Source organism: Trachypithecus francoisi, unplaced genomic scaffold, assembly GCF_009764315.1.
Source record: "Trachypithecus francoisi isolate TF-2019V2 unplaced genomic scaffold, Tfra_2.0 Lachesis_group4, whole genome shotgun sequence".
Lineage (NCBI taxonomy): Eukaryota > Metazoa > Chordata > Mammalia > Primates > Cercopithecidae > Trachypithecus > Trachypithecus francoisi.
In genome coordinates, this window is record NW_022681469.1 from 118449501 (window position 1) to 118463471 (window position 13971).

At 46.6% G+C, this 13971-nt stretch overlaps 1 protein-coding gene across 6 annotated transcripts in view; it reads left to right on the forward strand.

Moving 5' to 3' along the window:
• HIP1 (huntingtin interacting protein 1) overlaps positions 1-13352 on the forward strand; it is a 218444-nt gene extending 205092 nt beyond the window's left edge. For 5 of the 6 annotated variants that reach the window (XM_033192730.1, XM_033192726.1, XM_033192731.1 and 2 more), the window contains 4 exons: positions 1892-2015; positions 2895-2956; positions 7501-7609; positions 8390-13352. In XM_033192730.1, the coding sequence (XP_033048621.1) occupies positions 1892-2015; positions 2895-2956; positions 7501-7609; positions 8390-8442 (348 nt within the window). In that variant the 3' untranslated portion in view covers positions 8443-13352. The remainder of the gene's footprint in view (positions 1-1891; positions 2016-2894; positions 2957-7500; positions 7610-8389) is intronic. The other variant, XM_033192727.1, reaches the window with a different exon arrangement.
• Positions 13353-13971: the final 619 nt, after the last annotated feature.

The following is a 13971-nucleotide window of genomic DNA, read 5'->3' on the forward strand; positions in this document are numbered from 1 at the left end:
TACTAGGCTAGGTTAAAGAGTACTTGGCTGCATTAGGCAGTACTTGGCTGAGTTAGAGAGTACTTGGCTAGGTTAGATGGCACTCGGCTAGGTTAGATGGTACTTAGCTAGGTTAGAGAGTACTTGGCTAGGTTACATGGAACTTGGCTAGGTTAGAGAGTACTAAGGGATATACTTGGCTATGTTAGACAGTACTTGGCTAGGTTAGAGAGTACTAGGCTAGGTTAAAGAGTACTAAGGGGTTACAGAGTACTTGGCTAGGTTAGATGGCGTTTGGCTAGGTGAGATGGTACTTAGCTAGGTTAGAGAGTACTAAGGGATTAGAGAGTACTTGGCTAGGTTAGATGGAACTTGGCTAGGTTAGAGAGTACTAAGGGATATACTTGGCTATGTTAGACAGTACTTGGCTAGGTTAGAGAGTACTTGGCTAGGTTAGATGGTACTTGGTTAGGTTAGATGGTACTTGGTTCAGTTAGAGAGTACTTAGGAGTTAGAGAGTACCTGGCTAGGTTAGACAGTACTTGGATGGTGGGATGGAACTGGACCTGACAACAGATGATTTATCCAGGGCTCAGGTGGATTCGATTCCAAATAAAAATTCAGCCTCTTAAGGGTCCCATACCATCCTCTTACAGCAGCTTTTTTTTTTTTTTTTTTTTTTCTTGAGGCAGAGTCTTGCTCTGTTGTCCAGGCTGCAGTGCAGTGGTGCGATCTCGGCTCACTGCAAAACTCCACCTGCCTAGTTCAAGTGATTCTCCTGGTTCAGCCTCCCCAGTAGCTGGGACTACAGGTGCCTGCCACCACACCCAGCTAATTTTTTGTATTTTTAGTAGAGATAGGGTTTCACCATGTTAGCCAGGTTGGCCTCGATCTCCTGACCTCGTGATCCACCCACCTCGACCTCCCAAAGTGCTAGAATTACAAACGTGAGCCACCACACCCAGCCTTAGAGTCCTTTCATGTGACAGCAAGGAACGTCTGTACCCAGTGTACTACACATGTCCCTCGTGACTTTCCTCACATCCGTTACAAGTGGCCTTAGAGAGTCCCAGCAATGCCAACTTCCTATTAGCAGTCCTGGCATTCAAGAAACACTCGAATAAGGAATAGGTTGGCATCATAAAGGAATAGGTTGGCATCATAGGTTACCTGACTTGTCTCTGAGATTCCACAACTCCTCCTTCTTAGTCTTCAAATTTGAATCAGGCTGGGCATGGTGGCTCACTCCTGTAATCCCAGCACTTTGGGAGGCCGAGGTGTGTGGATCACCTGAGGTTGGGAGTTCAAGACCAACCTGGCCAACATGTTGAAACCCCATCTCTACTAAAAATACAAAAAATTAGCCGGGTGTGGTGGTGGACACTTATAATCCCAGTTACTTGGGAGGCTGAGGCAGGAGAATCACTTGAACCAGGGAGGCGGAGGTTGCAGTCAGCCGAGATCACACCACTGCACTCCAGCCTGGGCAACAAGAGCGAAACTCTATCTCAAAAAAATATATATATATATTTTTGAATCAATACTATCAATGCCCCCAACTAATTCTCATGTAAACCCGGTGCTCAAAATCCTTTGAAGAGTTTCGCAGTATCTCAGTGTTCTTTATTTGCCCTTATTTCTTGTCATCCCAGATTGATTTCTACAATTGGGTACACTGTCCAAATAAGTGCTAATGCTTAGAGTTTGGGAGCCACCAAGTGAAGAAGCCAGGAATAATTTTTCAGATGATAGATAATGTCAGGAGCTGACTGTAGGCAGCAGGTTTTGAGAAGCTGATTGGTGATTGCCGTTTGGCCCACATATGTTTGCTAAGAACCATCAGAGCAATTATTTGATTCAGTCCTTCTTGCTCTAGGTGTTGTGTGAACCTAAATCCGCTTTGTCCTGGTAGGTGAAAGCTGATAAGGACAGCCCCAACCTAGCCCAGCTGCAGCAGGCCTCTCGGGGAGTGAACCAGGCCACTGCCGGCGTCGTGGCCTCAACCATTTCTGGCAAATCACAGATTGAAGAGACAGGTAGCCTTTCCAAAGGGACCCTTTTCTTATCTTGCATCCTTGAGCTCTTCTCTGCATCATCCCCTGTGATCCCAACCAAATTCCACAGGACTGTGTCTAACTTCTTTCATATTTTTCATCATTTTATTTTATTTTTTCTTTATTTCTGTTTTTGAGACAGGGTCTCACTCTGTCACCCAGGCTGGAGTGCAGTGGTACGATCTCAGCTCACTGCAACCTCCACCTCCCTGGTTCACACGATTCTCCTGCCTTAGCCTCCCGAGTAGCTGGGATTACAGGCACCCGCCACTGCGCCCACTAATTTTTGTATTTTTAGTAGAGACGGGGCTTCACCATGTTGGCCAAGGCTGGTCTCGAACTCCTCGCCTCAGGTGATCCGCCCACCTTGGCCTCCCAAAGTTTGCTGGAATTATAGGTGTGAGCCACTGTGCCACTGTGCCCTGCCTTTTTTTTTTTTTTTTTTTTTGAGACGCAGTCTTGCTCTTGTCGCCCAGGCTGGAGTGCAATGGCGCAATCTTGGCTCATTGTAACCTCCGCTCCCAGATTCAAGTGATTTTCCTGCCTTAGCCTCCCAAATAGCTGGGATTACAGGCGCCCACCACTACACCCGGCTAATTTTTGTATTTTTAGTAAAGACAGGGTTTCACCATGTTGACCAGGCTGGTCTTGAACTCCTGACCTCGTGATCCACCCATCTCAGCCTCCCAAAGAGCTAGGATTACAGGAGTGAGCACCATGTCCAGCCCCCTCAGTTACTTTCATGCAGTGTTGACAAATGGCAAGCCAGGTGTTTCCACAGAGCGTTGGCATTGGCCGCCTCTCAGGTGCCAGTCAGCCAGGGTAGAATTTGATAAGATGTTCTTGTTTCCATCCTTGCAGACAACATGGACTTCTCAAGCATGACGCTGACACAGATCAAACGCCAAGAGATGGATTCCCAGGTGAGAGCTCCATCGCTAAGTCTAGATAGCCTCTATTGCCTAGACATGGACTCTAAATATTGTTCCCATGGAGAAAAGCCAGAGGGAGAGAGACCTGAGTGGAAATGAACACAGGTGCACCTACTAACCCAAGACTGAATGTAAATCATGCCGGAAGAAATAGTGGAGGTGGAGGTTATTAGTACAAATCAGAATCCTTGTGTTTTTGTTCTTTTGTTCTTTTGTTTTTTTGAGATGAAGTCGTGTCATGTCACCCAGGCTGGAATGCAATGGCATGATCTCGGCTCACCTCACTCCCCACCTCCCAGGTTCAAGTAATTCTTCTACCTCAGCATCCCAAGTAGCTGGGATTATAGACATGTGTCATCATGCCCAGCTAATTTTTTATTTTTAATAGAGATAGGGTTTCATCATGCTGGCCAGGCTGATCTCGAACTCCTGTCCTTGTGATCTGCCCACCTGGGCCTTCCAAAGTGCTGGGATTACAGGCGTGAGCCACCGGCCCTTTTTTTTTTTTTTCCTTAAATAAAGTAAAGACAGGGTCTCACTATGTTGCCTAGGCTGGTCTCAACTCCTGGCCTCACACAATCCTCCTGCCTCAGCCTCCCAAAGTGTTGGGATTACAGGCGTGAGCCACCACACCCAGCCAAGATCAGACTTTTAACTCTTGCCCACTAGTCTTGGACTAACATTCCTCTAAATGTTATCCAGGATCTCTTAGTATCCACAAACTTAATAGTCTTACTATAAACATTGTTTTAGACTTCTGGTATGAATTATTTGCTTATGACCTTTAGTTTTAAAAGAGAAAATCCTTTTAACTCATCAAAGGCAATGCCATTATTTCTCTCTGTTGTTCTATAAAGTCATACGATGCAAAATAGGTATCAGCAAGATCCTTTAAAAAAATTGACATCATTTTTCTAGAATTATTGGTCATCAGTCTCGGGGTGAATTTCAAATTGGAATTGTTAAAGTACTCCAAGATGTGTCACTCAGCATTTTTTTTTCTTTTTTTTGAGTCAGGGCCTTACTCTGTTCCTCAGGCTGGAGTGCAGTGTTGCCATCACTGCAGTCTCACTGCAGACTTGAACTCCTGGGCTTAGGCGGATCCTCCCACCTCAGCCTCCTGAGTAGCTGGGACTACAGGTGCACACCACCATGCCCAGCTAATTTTTCTTTCTTTCTTTCTTTCTTTCTTTTTTCTTTTTTTGAGACTGAGTCTTGCTCTGTCGCCCAGACTTGAGTGAGTACAGTGGCATGATCTTGGTTCACTGCGACCTCCGCCTTCCGGGTTCAAGCGATTCTCCCACCTCAGCCTCCGAAGTAGCTGGGATTAGAGACATGCACCGTCACGCCTGGCTAATTTTTTTATTTTTAGTAGAGTTGGGGTTTCACCATGTTGGCCAGGCTGGTCTCGAACTCCTGACCTCAGGCAATCTGCCCACCTCGGCCTCTCAACGTACTAGGATTACAAGTGTGAACCACTGCACCCAGCCTCTTTCTTTACTTTTTGTAGAGATGGGGGTCTCACTATGTTGCCTAAGCTGGTCTTGAACTTCTGGGCTCAAGCAATTCTCCTACCTGAGCCTCCCAAAGTGTTGGAATTATAGCCATGAGCCACTGCACCTGGCTCAGCATCTTTAGGAAAAGACACAGATCACCAGCAAAGCCAAATTTCTGTCTGAATACTGAAGGGACTTCTGCTTAGCAGTCTCACTCAGTCCCTCTTGACTTTATTTTTATTATTATTATTTTTTTGAGACAGACTCTTGGTATGTTGCCCAGGTTGGAGTGCAGTGATGCAATCTTGGCTGACTGCAACCTCCGCCTCCCAGGTTCAAACAATTCTTCCACCTCAGCCTCCCAAGTAACTGGAATTACAGGCACCCGCCACCACGCCCAGCTAATTTTTGTATTTTTAGTAGAGACAAGGTTTCACCATGTTGGCCAGGCTGGTCTTGAACTCCTGACCTCAGGTGATACACCTGCCTCGGTCTCCCAAAATGCTGAGATTACAGGCGTGAGCTACTGCACCCATCCCCTCTTGACTTAAATACCACCTATATGTGGATAAATTCCAAAATCTTCTCAGCAGCTTAGATCTTCTCCTTGAGCCCCATACTTATCCAGCAGCCTTCTTGATAGCTCCCCACTAATGTCCTAGAGGTATCTCAAACATAACTGATATCCAAAACAGGCCTCTTGGTGTCCCTCACATCCCACTCCGTCCCTCCTCTTGTTTGTTTCATCTCAGTAAATGACACCCCCACCGCCTACTGGGTGCTGAGCCACAAACAGTCATCCTTGATTCCTCTCTTTCCCTCACCCTCCACATCCAATCCATCTGCAAGGCCTGTTAACGCTAAATCACAAAACAAAAGCTTAATCTTTCCACTTCTTTCCATCTTCCTACTGTAACCTAAGCCACCATTGTCTGTCTCCTGAACCACTACAAAAGCAACTTACCTATAATGTTATATGAGTAGTCATTTTAAAATAATCCTGTGGTAGGCTGGGTGCATTGGTCATGCTTATCATCCCAGTACTTTGGAAGGCCAAGTTGGGAGGATTGCTTGGCCAGGAGTTCAAGACAAGCCTGGGCAACATAGAGAGACCCCATCTCTACATAGAAATTAAAAATTAGCTGGGTGTGGTGGCACATGCCTGCAGTCCCAGCTACTCTGGAGGCTGAAGCAGGAGGATCACTTGAGTCCAGGAGTTTGCGGCTTCAGGGAGCTGTGATCACACTCTTGCACTCCAGCCTGTGTGACAGAGTGAGACCCTATCTCTAAAAATAACGATAATAATAATCCCATGGCACGATTGGGTGGTGGGGAGAATAGCAAAGAGCATTGCAGAGGCAAGTCTGGTCATATGGTTGGTTAGTTGGTGGAGCTGGGTGAAGAGCACAGTGAGGTCACTCTGCTAGTCTCCATCCCTCTGTAGATGTTTTACTTTTTCCATAATAAAAAGTTGTTTCAAAACAAAAAAGGAACCACTTCACTGGGTCTAGTTGCTTCTACTCTTGACCCTCTACAGTCCATTCATTCCCCATGTGATAGTTTAGAAATGTAAATCTCAGGATGTCCCCTCTCTGCTTAAATCCTCCCAGTGGCTTTTCATTGCATGTACAACATCCAAGCTCCTCATCAGGTCATGAGCCTGGTTAAAAAATGATCCTTGCCTGGTTCTCAACTTCATCCTGCAACCCTACCCCTCTATCATATGTCTCATATACAACTTCCTTCCTTCTTCCAACACCTCCAGATCTGTCTTGCTTTAGAGCCTTTGCTCTGGCTGTTTCTTCTGCCTGGAATATTATTCTCCGGGTCTCCAGGCAGCTGAGCTCTTAAGGCCACATAAGCTGAAAAATGACTTTCTGAGAATAGACCTGGCTGACTATTCTTAGGCTTTGTCACATCTCCCTGTGTCATTTCTTTGCAATCTGATCTTTCTTCTTCATTTGTCTTTTCCCTCTATAAGGTAAGCAGGGACATGATCAGTGCTCAGCAAATATTCGTGGTTTTTTTATTTTTTATTTTTTTTGAGATGGAATTTCACTCTTGTTGCCCAGGCTGGAGTGCAATGGTGTGATCTTGGCTCACTGCAACCTCTGCCTCCTGGATTCAAGCAATTCTCCTGCCTCAACTTCCCAAGTAGCTGGGATTACAGGCATGCACCACCACACCTGGCTAATTTTGTATATTTTTAGTAGAGATGGAGTTTCATCATGTTGGTCAGGCTAGTCTTGAACTCCTGACCTCAAGTGATCCACCCACGTTGGCCTCCCAAAGTGCTGGGATTACAGGCATGAGCCACTGTGCCTGGCCAGCAAATATTCCTTGAATTAAGAAATAAAATAAATTACATTAATGAGAAGTAGAGCTAGGCAAGATCACCTTTTCCTTTAGTAAGATTGTCCATGCTTTTTCCTGTAGCAGTAATAAGCCTAAGTTGCACAAATACCTGAAAGATATCAGAACCATCATACTTGGTTCCTACCTGGGTTTCCAGGGAACCGGAATTGAAGAAGGGTTACAACTAGATTGGAACTCACCATACAGTTAGGCTAAACATTAGAGTTGTTTTTTAGATAGTGATTTATCAGAGGAACAGAAGATAAGCCCACCTCCCATTTAGGTATTTGTAAAGCATCATTCACTTCCAGTAGAGGATCACAGTGAGTAAAACATAAGAGCTACTGGGATGGATAGATAAATGGGAGAATGGAAAAATTAGAGCAAAAAGAACAGAAATTGAGGACTAGATAAAGTATGGAAACAGGGTGAATAATACGGAAGAAGAGGAATTCACAATGCAGCAGAAAGGGGGTAATCAAATAAGATAGATGTAGGCTGGGCATGGTGTTTCATGCCTGTAATCTCAGCACTTTGGGAGGCCAAGACAGGAGGATGTCCTAAGGCCAGGAGTTCACTACCAGCCTGGGCAGCAGAGCAAGACCCCATCTCTATAAAAAATATACATAAAAATTAAATCTCAGAGAGTTGATCAAAAGAAAATCCCACTTACTTTCCTTGCAGGTTAGGGTGCTAGAGCTAGAAAATGAATTGCAGAAGGAGCGTCAAAAACTGGGAGAGCTTCGGAAAAAGCACTACGAGCTTGCTGGTGTTGCTGAGGGCTGGGAAGAAGGTGAGCTGACTCCAAGGATGGGCACTAACCCACAGCAGGGAGGGGAAGCTGTGTGACAGGGCCTTCCCCTAGAATGGAACAGAACAAGGAACCCACCAGATCGGTGGCTTCTTCCTTCTCTTCTCTCTTCATGGAACCTGTTTTCTCTTCTGTTGTAAATAACCTTTAAGTCTAACTCTGGGTGAAATTATGGTGAATTAAAAGCTTTTGCTGTCACCTTTTAAGACCTAAACATTGATCATAACTCACTCACTGCCATTCCTTCCCAGGCCCAGCTAGCCTTGCCAACTCCCTGGGAATTTAGTTTCTGGCCAGGGCTAGAAACTTGAAAAACGAAAGAATAGTGGTCAGTGGAGATCTGGCAGACAGGGATAAGTGAATTACAAGATTCTGACTATCTAGAGCCAGTGAAGGGTAACAATTGCCAAAAGATAGAAGGGATCAGGTGCTGAGAAATGGAGTGGCATGGAGTCACATTCAGCCTGCCAGCCCAGAGACTTGCCATCCATCCCCTTGAGTCTATATGTTGCTGTCTGCATGTCGAAAGCAGTCAACTTGATCACAGCCAAGACTGTTGACTGTTATGGGATTTGACAGACTCTGGGCACCAACTATAGACAGATCCTAGTCATTCCTAGACACCAAACTCGGGGACTAGGTGATTACACCATGGTTATAATTATTATGTATTTTTGAGCCCGCATGGTGGCAGGTTTTTTGGTTAGGTGAGTGTATGCATGCATGAAGTGCTTTGCAACATAAATTATCATTGTCTTTTAGGAACAGAGGCATCTCCACCTACACTGCAAGAAGCGGTAACCGAAAAAGAATAGAGCCAAACCGATACCCCATATGTCAGTGTAAATCCTTGTTACCTATCTCGTGTGTGTCATTTTCCCAGCCACAGGCCAAATCCTTGGAGTCCCAGGGGCAGCCACACCACTGCCATTACCCGATGCTGAGGACCTGCATGACACTTCCAAAGACTCCCTCCATAGCGACACCCTTTCTGTTTGGACTCATGGTCATCTCTGTTCTTTCCCTGCCTCCCCAGTTAGCATCCAGGCTGGCCAGTGCTGCCCATGAGCAAGCCTAGGTGCAAAGAGGGGTGGTGGGGGACAGGGCCACTCAACAGAGAGGACTTCCATCCAGTCCTGCTGACTATTTGACCCCCACAACAATGGGTATCCTTAATAGAGGGGCTGCTTGTTGTTTGTTGACAGCTTGGAGAGGGAAGATCTTATGCCTTTTCTTTTCTGTTTTCTTCTCAGTCTTTTCAGTTTCATCATTTGCACAAACTTGTGAGCATCAGAGGGCTGATGGATTCCAAACCAGGACACTACCCTGAAATCTGCACAGTCAGAAGGACAGCAGGAGTGTCCTGGCTGTGAATGCCAAGGCCATTCTCCCCCTCTTTGGGCAGTGCCATGGATTTCCACTGCTTCTTATGGTGGTTGGTTGGGTTTTTTGGTTGTATTTTTTTTTTTTTTTTTAGTTTCACTCACATAGCCAACTCTCCCAAAGGGCACACCCCTGGAGCTGAGTCTCCAGGGCCCTCCACTGTGGCAGCTCCGGCGATGGTGCTGTCCAGGCCTCTCGGTGCTCCACTTCCGCCTCCACGCTGAGCAAGTTCTGGCCCACCCAGTCCATGCTCCAGGGTCAGGCGGAGCCGCTGAGTGACAGCTTTCCTCAAAAGGCAGAAGGAGAGTGAGTGCCTTTCCCTCCTAAAGCTGAACCCCAGCGGAAAGCCTCTGTCCACCTTCACAAGGGAGAAGACAACAGAAAGAGGGACAAGAGGGTTCACACAGCCCAGGTCTTCACAGGATACGTTTCTCAGGCGTTCCTGTGACCAGGCTCAAAAACTTTTATCATATGCTTGAACGGAGCTGGTGAGATCAACACTACTTCCCCGCCGGAATGAACTGTCCATGAATGGTCTGTGTCAAGTGGGCCATCTCCCTTGGCCCAGAGAGGGAGCATGGGAGCGATTCCCAACTCCTTTCTGCAGACGTCTGCCTTGGCATCCTCTTGAATAGGAAGATCGTTCCACCTTCTACGCAATTGACAAACCCGGAAGATCAGACGCAATTGCTCCCATCAGGAAAGAACCCTATACTTGGTTTGCTACCCTTAGTATTTATTACTAACCTCCCTTAAGCAGCAACAGCCTACAAAGAGATGCTTGGAGCAATCAGGACTTCAGGTGTGACTATAGCAAGGCTTATCTTTCTGCCCGGCTACATCAGCCTTCAAGAATCAGAAGCAAGGCCAAGGTGCTGGACTGTTACTGACTTGGATCCCAAAGCAAGGAGATCATTCGGAGCTCTTGAGTCAGAGAAAACGAGAAAGGACAGAGCCAGCGGCTCTAACTCCTTTCAGCCATACGCCCCAGGCTCTCGCTGCCCTGTGGACAGGATGAGGACAGAGGGCACATGAACAGTTTGCCAGGGATGGGCAGCCCAACAGCACTTTTCCTGTTCTAGATGGACCCCAGCATTTAAGTGACCTTCTGATCTTGGAAAAACAGCGTCTTCCTTCTTTATCTATAGCAACTCATTGGTGGTAGCCATCATGCACTTCCCAGGATCTGCCCCAACAGAACATTGCTAGGTTTTGCTACATGACGGGTTGTGAGACTTCTGTTTGATCACTGTGAACCAACCCCCATCTCCCTAGCCCACCCCCCTCCCTAACTCCCTCTCTGTGCATTTTCTAAGTGGGACATTCAAAAAACTCTCTCCCAGGACCTCGGATGACCATACTCAGAGGTGTGGCCTCCATACTGGGCTAAGGAAGTATCAGCACCAGAAATTGGGCAGTCTTATGTTGAATGCTGCTTTCTGCTTAGTATTTTTTTTTGATTCAAGGCTCAGAAGGAATGGTGCGTGGCTTCCCTGTCCCAGTTGTGGCAACTAAACCAATCAGTGTGTTCTTGATGCGGGTCAACATTTCCAAAAGTAGCTATTCCTCACTTCTAGATCTCAGCCATTCCAACTCATACATTTTAAATTACCAATGGGGCGGCCGGGCACCACTGTACCCGTGGCTTACGCCTGTAATCCCAGCACTTTGAGAGGCCAAGGCAGGTGGATCACCTGAGGTCAGGAGTTCGAGACCAGCCTGGCTAATGTGGTGAAACCCCGTCTCTACTAAAAATACCAAAAATTAGCCAAGCATAGTGGCGGGTGCCTGTAATCCCAGCTACTCAGGAGGCTGAGACAGGAGAATCTCCTGAAACCCGGAGGCAGAGGTTGCAGTGAGCTGAGATCACGCCATTGTACTCCAGCCTGGGCAACAAGAGCGAAACTCCGTCTCAAAAAAAACCAAAAAACAAATTACAAATGGGGCAAAAAGTCTAGTGTACTGGATCAAATTAAGATTCTCTGCCCAGCTGAGCACAGTGGCTCACGCCTGTATTCCCAGCACTTTAGGAGGCCAAGGCAGGAGGATTGCTTGAGTTCAGGAGTTTGAGACCAGGCTGGGCATCATAGTGAGACCTCGTCTCTACTAAAACTCAAAAACAAAATTAGCCGGGCATGATGGTGCACATGCCTGTAGTCTCGGCTAGTTGGGGAGCTGAGGTAGGAGAATTGCTTGAGCTTGGGAAGTCGAGGCTGCAGTCAGCCCTGACTGTGCCACTGCACTCCAGCCTGGGTGACGGACTGAGACCCTGTCACACACACACAAAAAAAGATTCTCTGTCCGAGCCCAGCCCAGGAGTTTGAGGCTGCAATGAGCCATGATTGCACCACTGCACTCCAGCCTGAGCGACAGAGCGAGACTCCATCTCTTTAAAAACAAACAAAAAATTGTTTGTTTTTAAAGCCACAGAAATGTTTAAAACCTTCACTGACTTAGCCTGAGTCATAACGGTTAAGAAAGCACTTAAATAGAAGCAGAGGCTAAGTCAATGTCACATGAGGAAGTAACTGTCAGATGTCACATAATTACTTTCGTAATAGCTCAGATTAGAACGGCTACCCCATTCTCTAGACAAAATCAAATTTTCCTATTGTGACTCTTCTAAAAATGAAGATGAAGAGGTATTTAGTGACACACCTTGGATTAAAATGGGAATCACATCTTAAGCTAAAAATGAACCTGCCAGCCTTTTAAATGAGTCACTGAGCATCACTAGTGACAAGTCTTGGGTGAGTGTAAATGGGTCATGACAAGATGGGACAGTAACAAAATAATGGCTTAGGATCAACAAGAAGTTGAAAAACAGCATCTGTTACTTAAGTTTGTAAGACAGTGCCCTAAGGCCTCTAGAGAAAAGATGTTTGTTTATGTAAGAGAAAGAGGCCGGACGTGGTGCCTCACTCCTGTAGTCCCAACACTTTGGGAGGCAGGGTAGGTGGATCACCTGAGGTCAGGAGTTCAATACTAGCCTGGCCACCATGGTGAAACCCCATCTCTACTAAAAATACAAAAATTAGCCGGGTGTGGTGGTGGGCATCTGTAATCCCAGCTACTGGGGAGGCTGAGGCAGGAGAATCGCTTGAACTTGGGGGACGGAGGTTGCAATGAGCCAAGATCACACCGCTGTACTGCAGCCTGAGTGACAGAGTGAGACTCTGTTTCAAAGAAAAAAAAAAAGAGAGAGAGAGAAAGAAACAGAAGAGAAGAGCCACCTTGGCAGGGTTATTTTATATCTGAGCAAGGAGTTTAAATGAGACTAGTTTAGATTGTTTGCTGATGCAGCCGTCCATAGCAGTACCCCTAAAATCCCACCAGAATACGGGTCCCTCTAACCCAGTGACTGGAAGAACCACTGTCTAGAGCAACTTTTCTTGGAACTATCCCAGCTACCAAGTCAGACACCAAGGTTTCTGCCACCAGGTAACACAGGGATCACAGGTACATGTCGCTCTGGTCAGATTAGTTGGCTTTGGTCCCTCGACCCTGTGGAGGAGCTAGTTCTCAGCTTGCAGCTGGAAGCTCTCTTTTAGCTCCTTAGTCTAGAGGGGTCTCCTGGCTCCACTTGACCCTGGTCTTTAATAACTGGTCAGTATCTTGCTACCTTCTACCACCTTTCCAAATCTCTGGAAGTCCTGCCAGGGAAAGCCTCCAGTTCCAACATTGGCTTTCCAAGCAAACTGGCTTTGCCCTCTCTCTGCCATCCTTGCCCTCCAGAGACTGTACCACCTGTAACATAGAAAAACACCACCACGGACCTGCCAGCCATCGACGCAGCAAACCAGGCCGGCTGTTTGCTGCCAAATTCCTTCTTCTCCCAGGTCCAGACGAAATACAAGATCAGCACCACACTGTGGTGTTGTCAGGAGCCAAAGCAACAGGAAACAATTCAATGCTGTTGGGTTCGATTCTGAGAGTAGATTTTTCCAGACATGTCTTTCAGGTGACCCTCAACTACCTCAGGTTTGAAGGCCCTAAATGAAACTGATTACCACTCATGGGGCAAACCGAGGGGGTTCAGTTACATCTTGGTGATAATGAATTGTCTCAAACTGATAACAAACTCTTTCACATTTCGGTTTGCAGGGGTAGGGTTGGGTTTGTTTTTCTTCTCTTCTGTGTTTACCCTTTCCCCCGGGTTTCCAGTAGGGTAGTTCCTTGAAATGAATTTCATTTTTCACTGAGTGCCTACCTTCCCAGGGCAGGTGGCCACTGGCTTCTGTTTCCCTCCAACAATACTTTTATTATGGTATTAAGACCTTTCTTTGTATAATACATTGCATCTGTGTTTTCAATTTTTCAAATAAATATTTCCGCCTGGCAATGGAGCATGGTGGTGATTGACCGGCCAGCGTGGCTCCGAGGTATAGGTTCCGGTGAGAAGCCTGCATTTGTATGCTGGGGTTCATGGAATCCACTTAGCCCCACACCTTTGGGAATGTGTCTTAGAAATATTAGTTTGAGCCGGGTGTGGTGGCTCACACCTGTAATCCTAGCTCTTAGGGAGGCAGAGGCAGGAGGATGGCTTGAGCCCAGGAGTTAAGAGACCTGTCTGGACAATATAGTGAGATGCTGTTCTCCACAAAAAGGGGGAAAAAAAGAAATATTAGTTTGACACTGGACATGGTGGCTCATGCCTGTAATCCCAGCACTTTGGGAGGCTGTGGTGGGAGGATCACTTGAGTACAGGAGTTTGAGAGCAGCCTGGGCAACATAGCAAGACCCCATCTACAACAAAATTAACTGGGCGTGGTAGCATATGCCCATAGTCTCAACTACTTGGGAGGCTGAGTCAGGAGGATCACTTCAGTCCAAAAGGTTGAGACTTCAGTGATCACACCATTGTACTCCACCCTGGGCAACAGAACAAGACCGTCTCTTAAAAAAAAAAAAAAAAGCCGGGTGCGGTGGCTCATGCCTGTAATCCTAGCACTTTGGGAGGC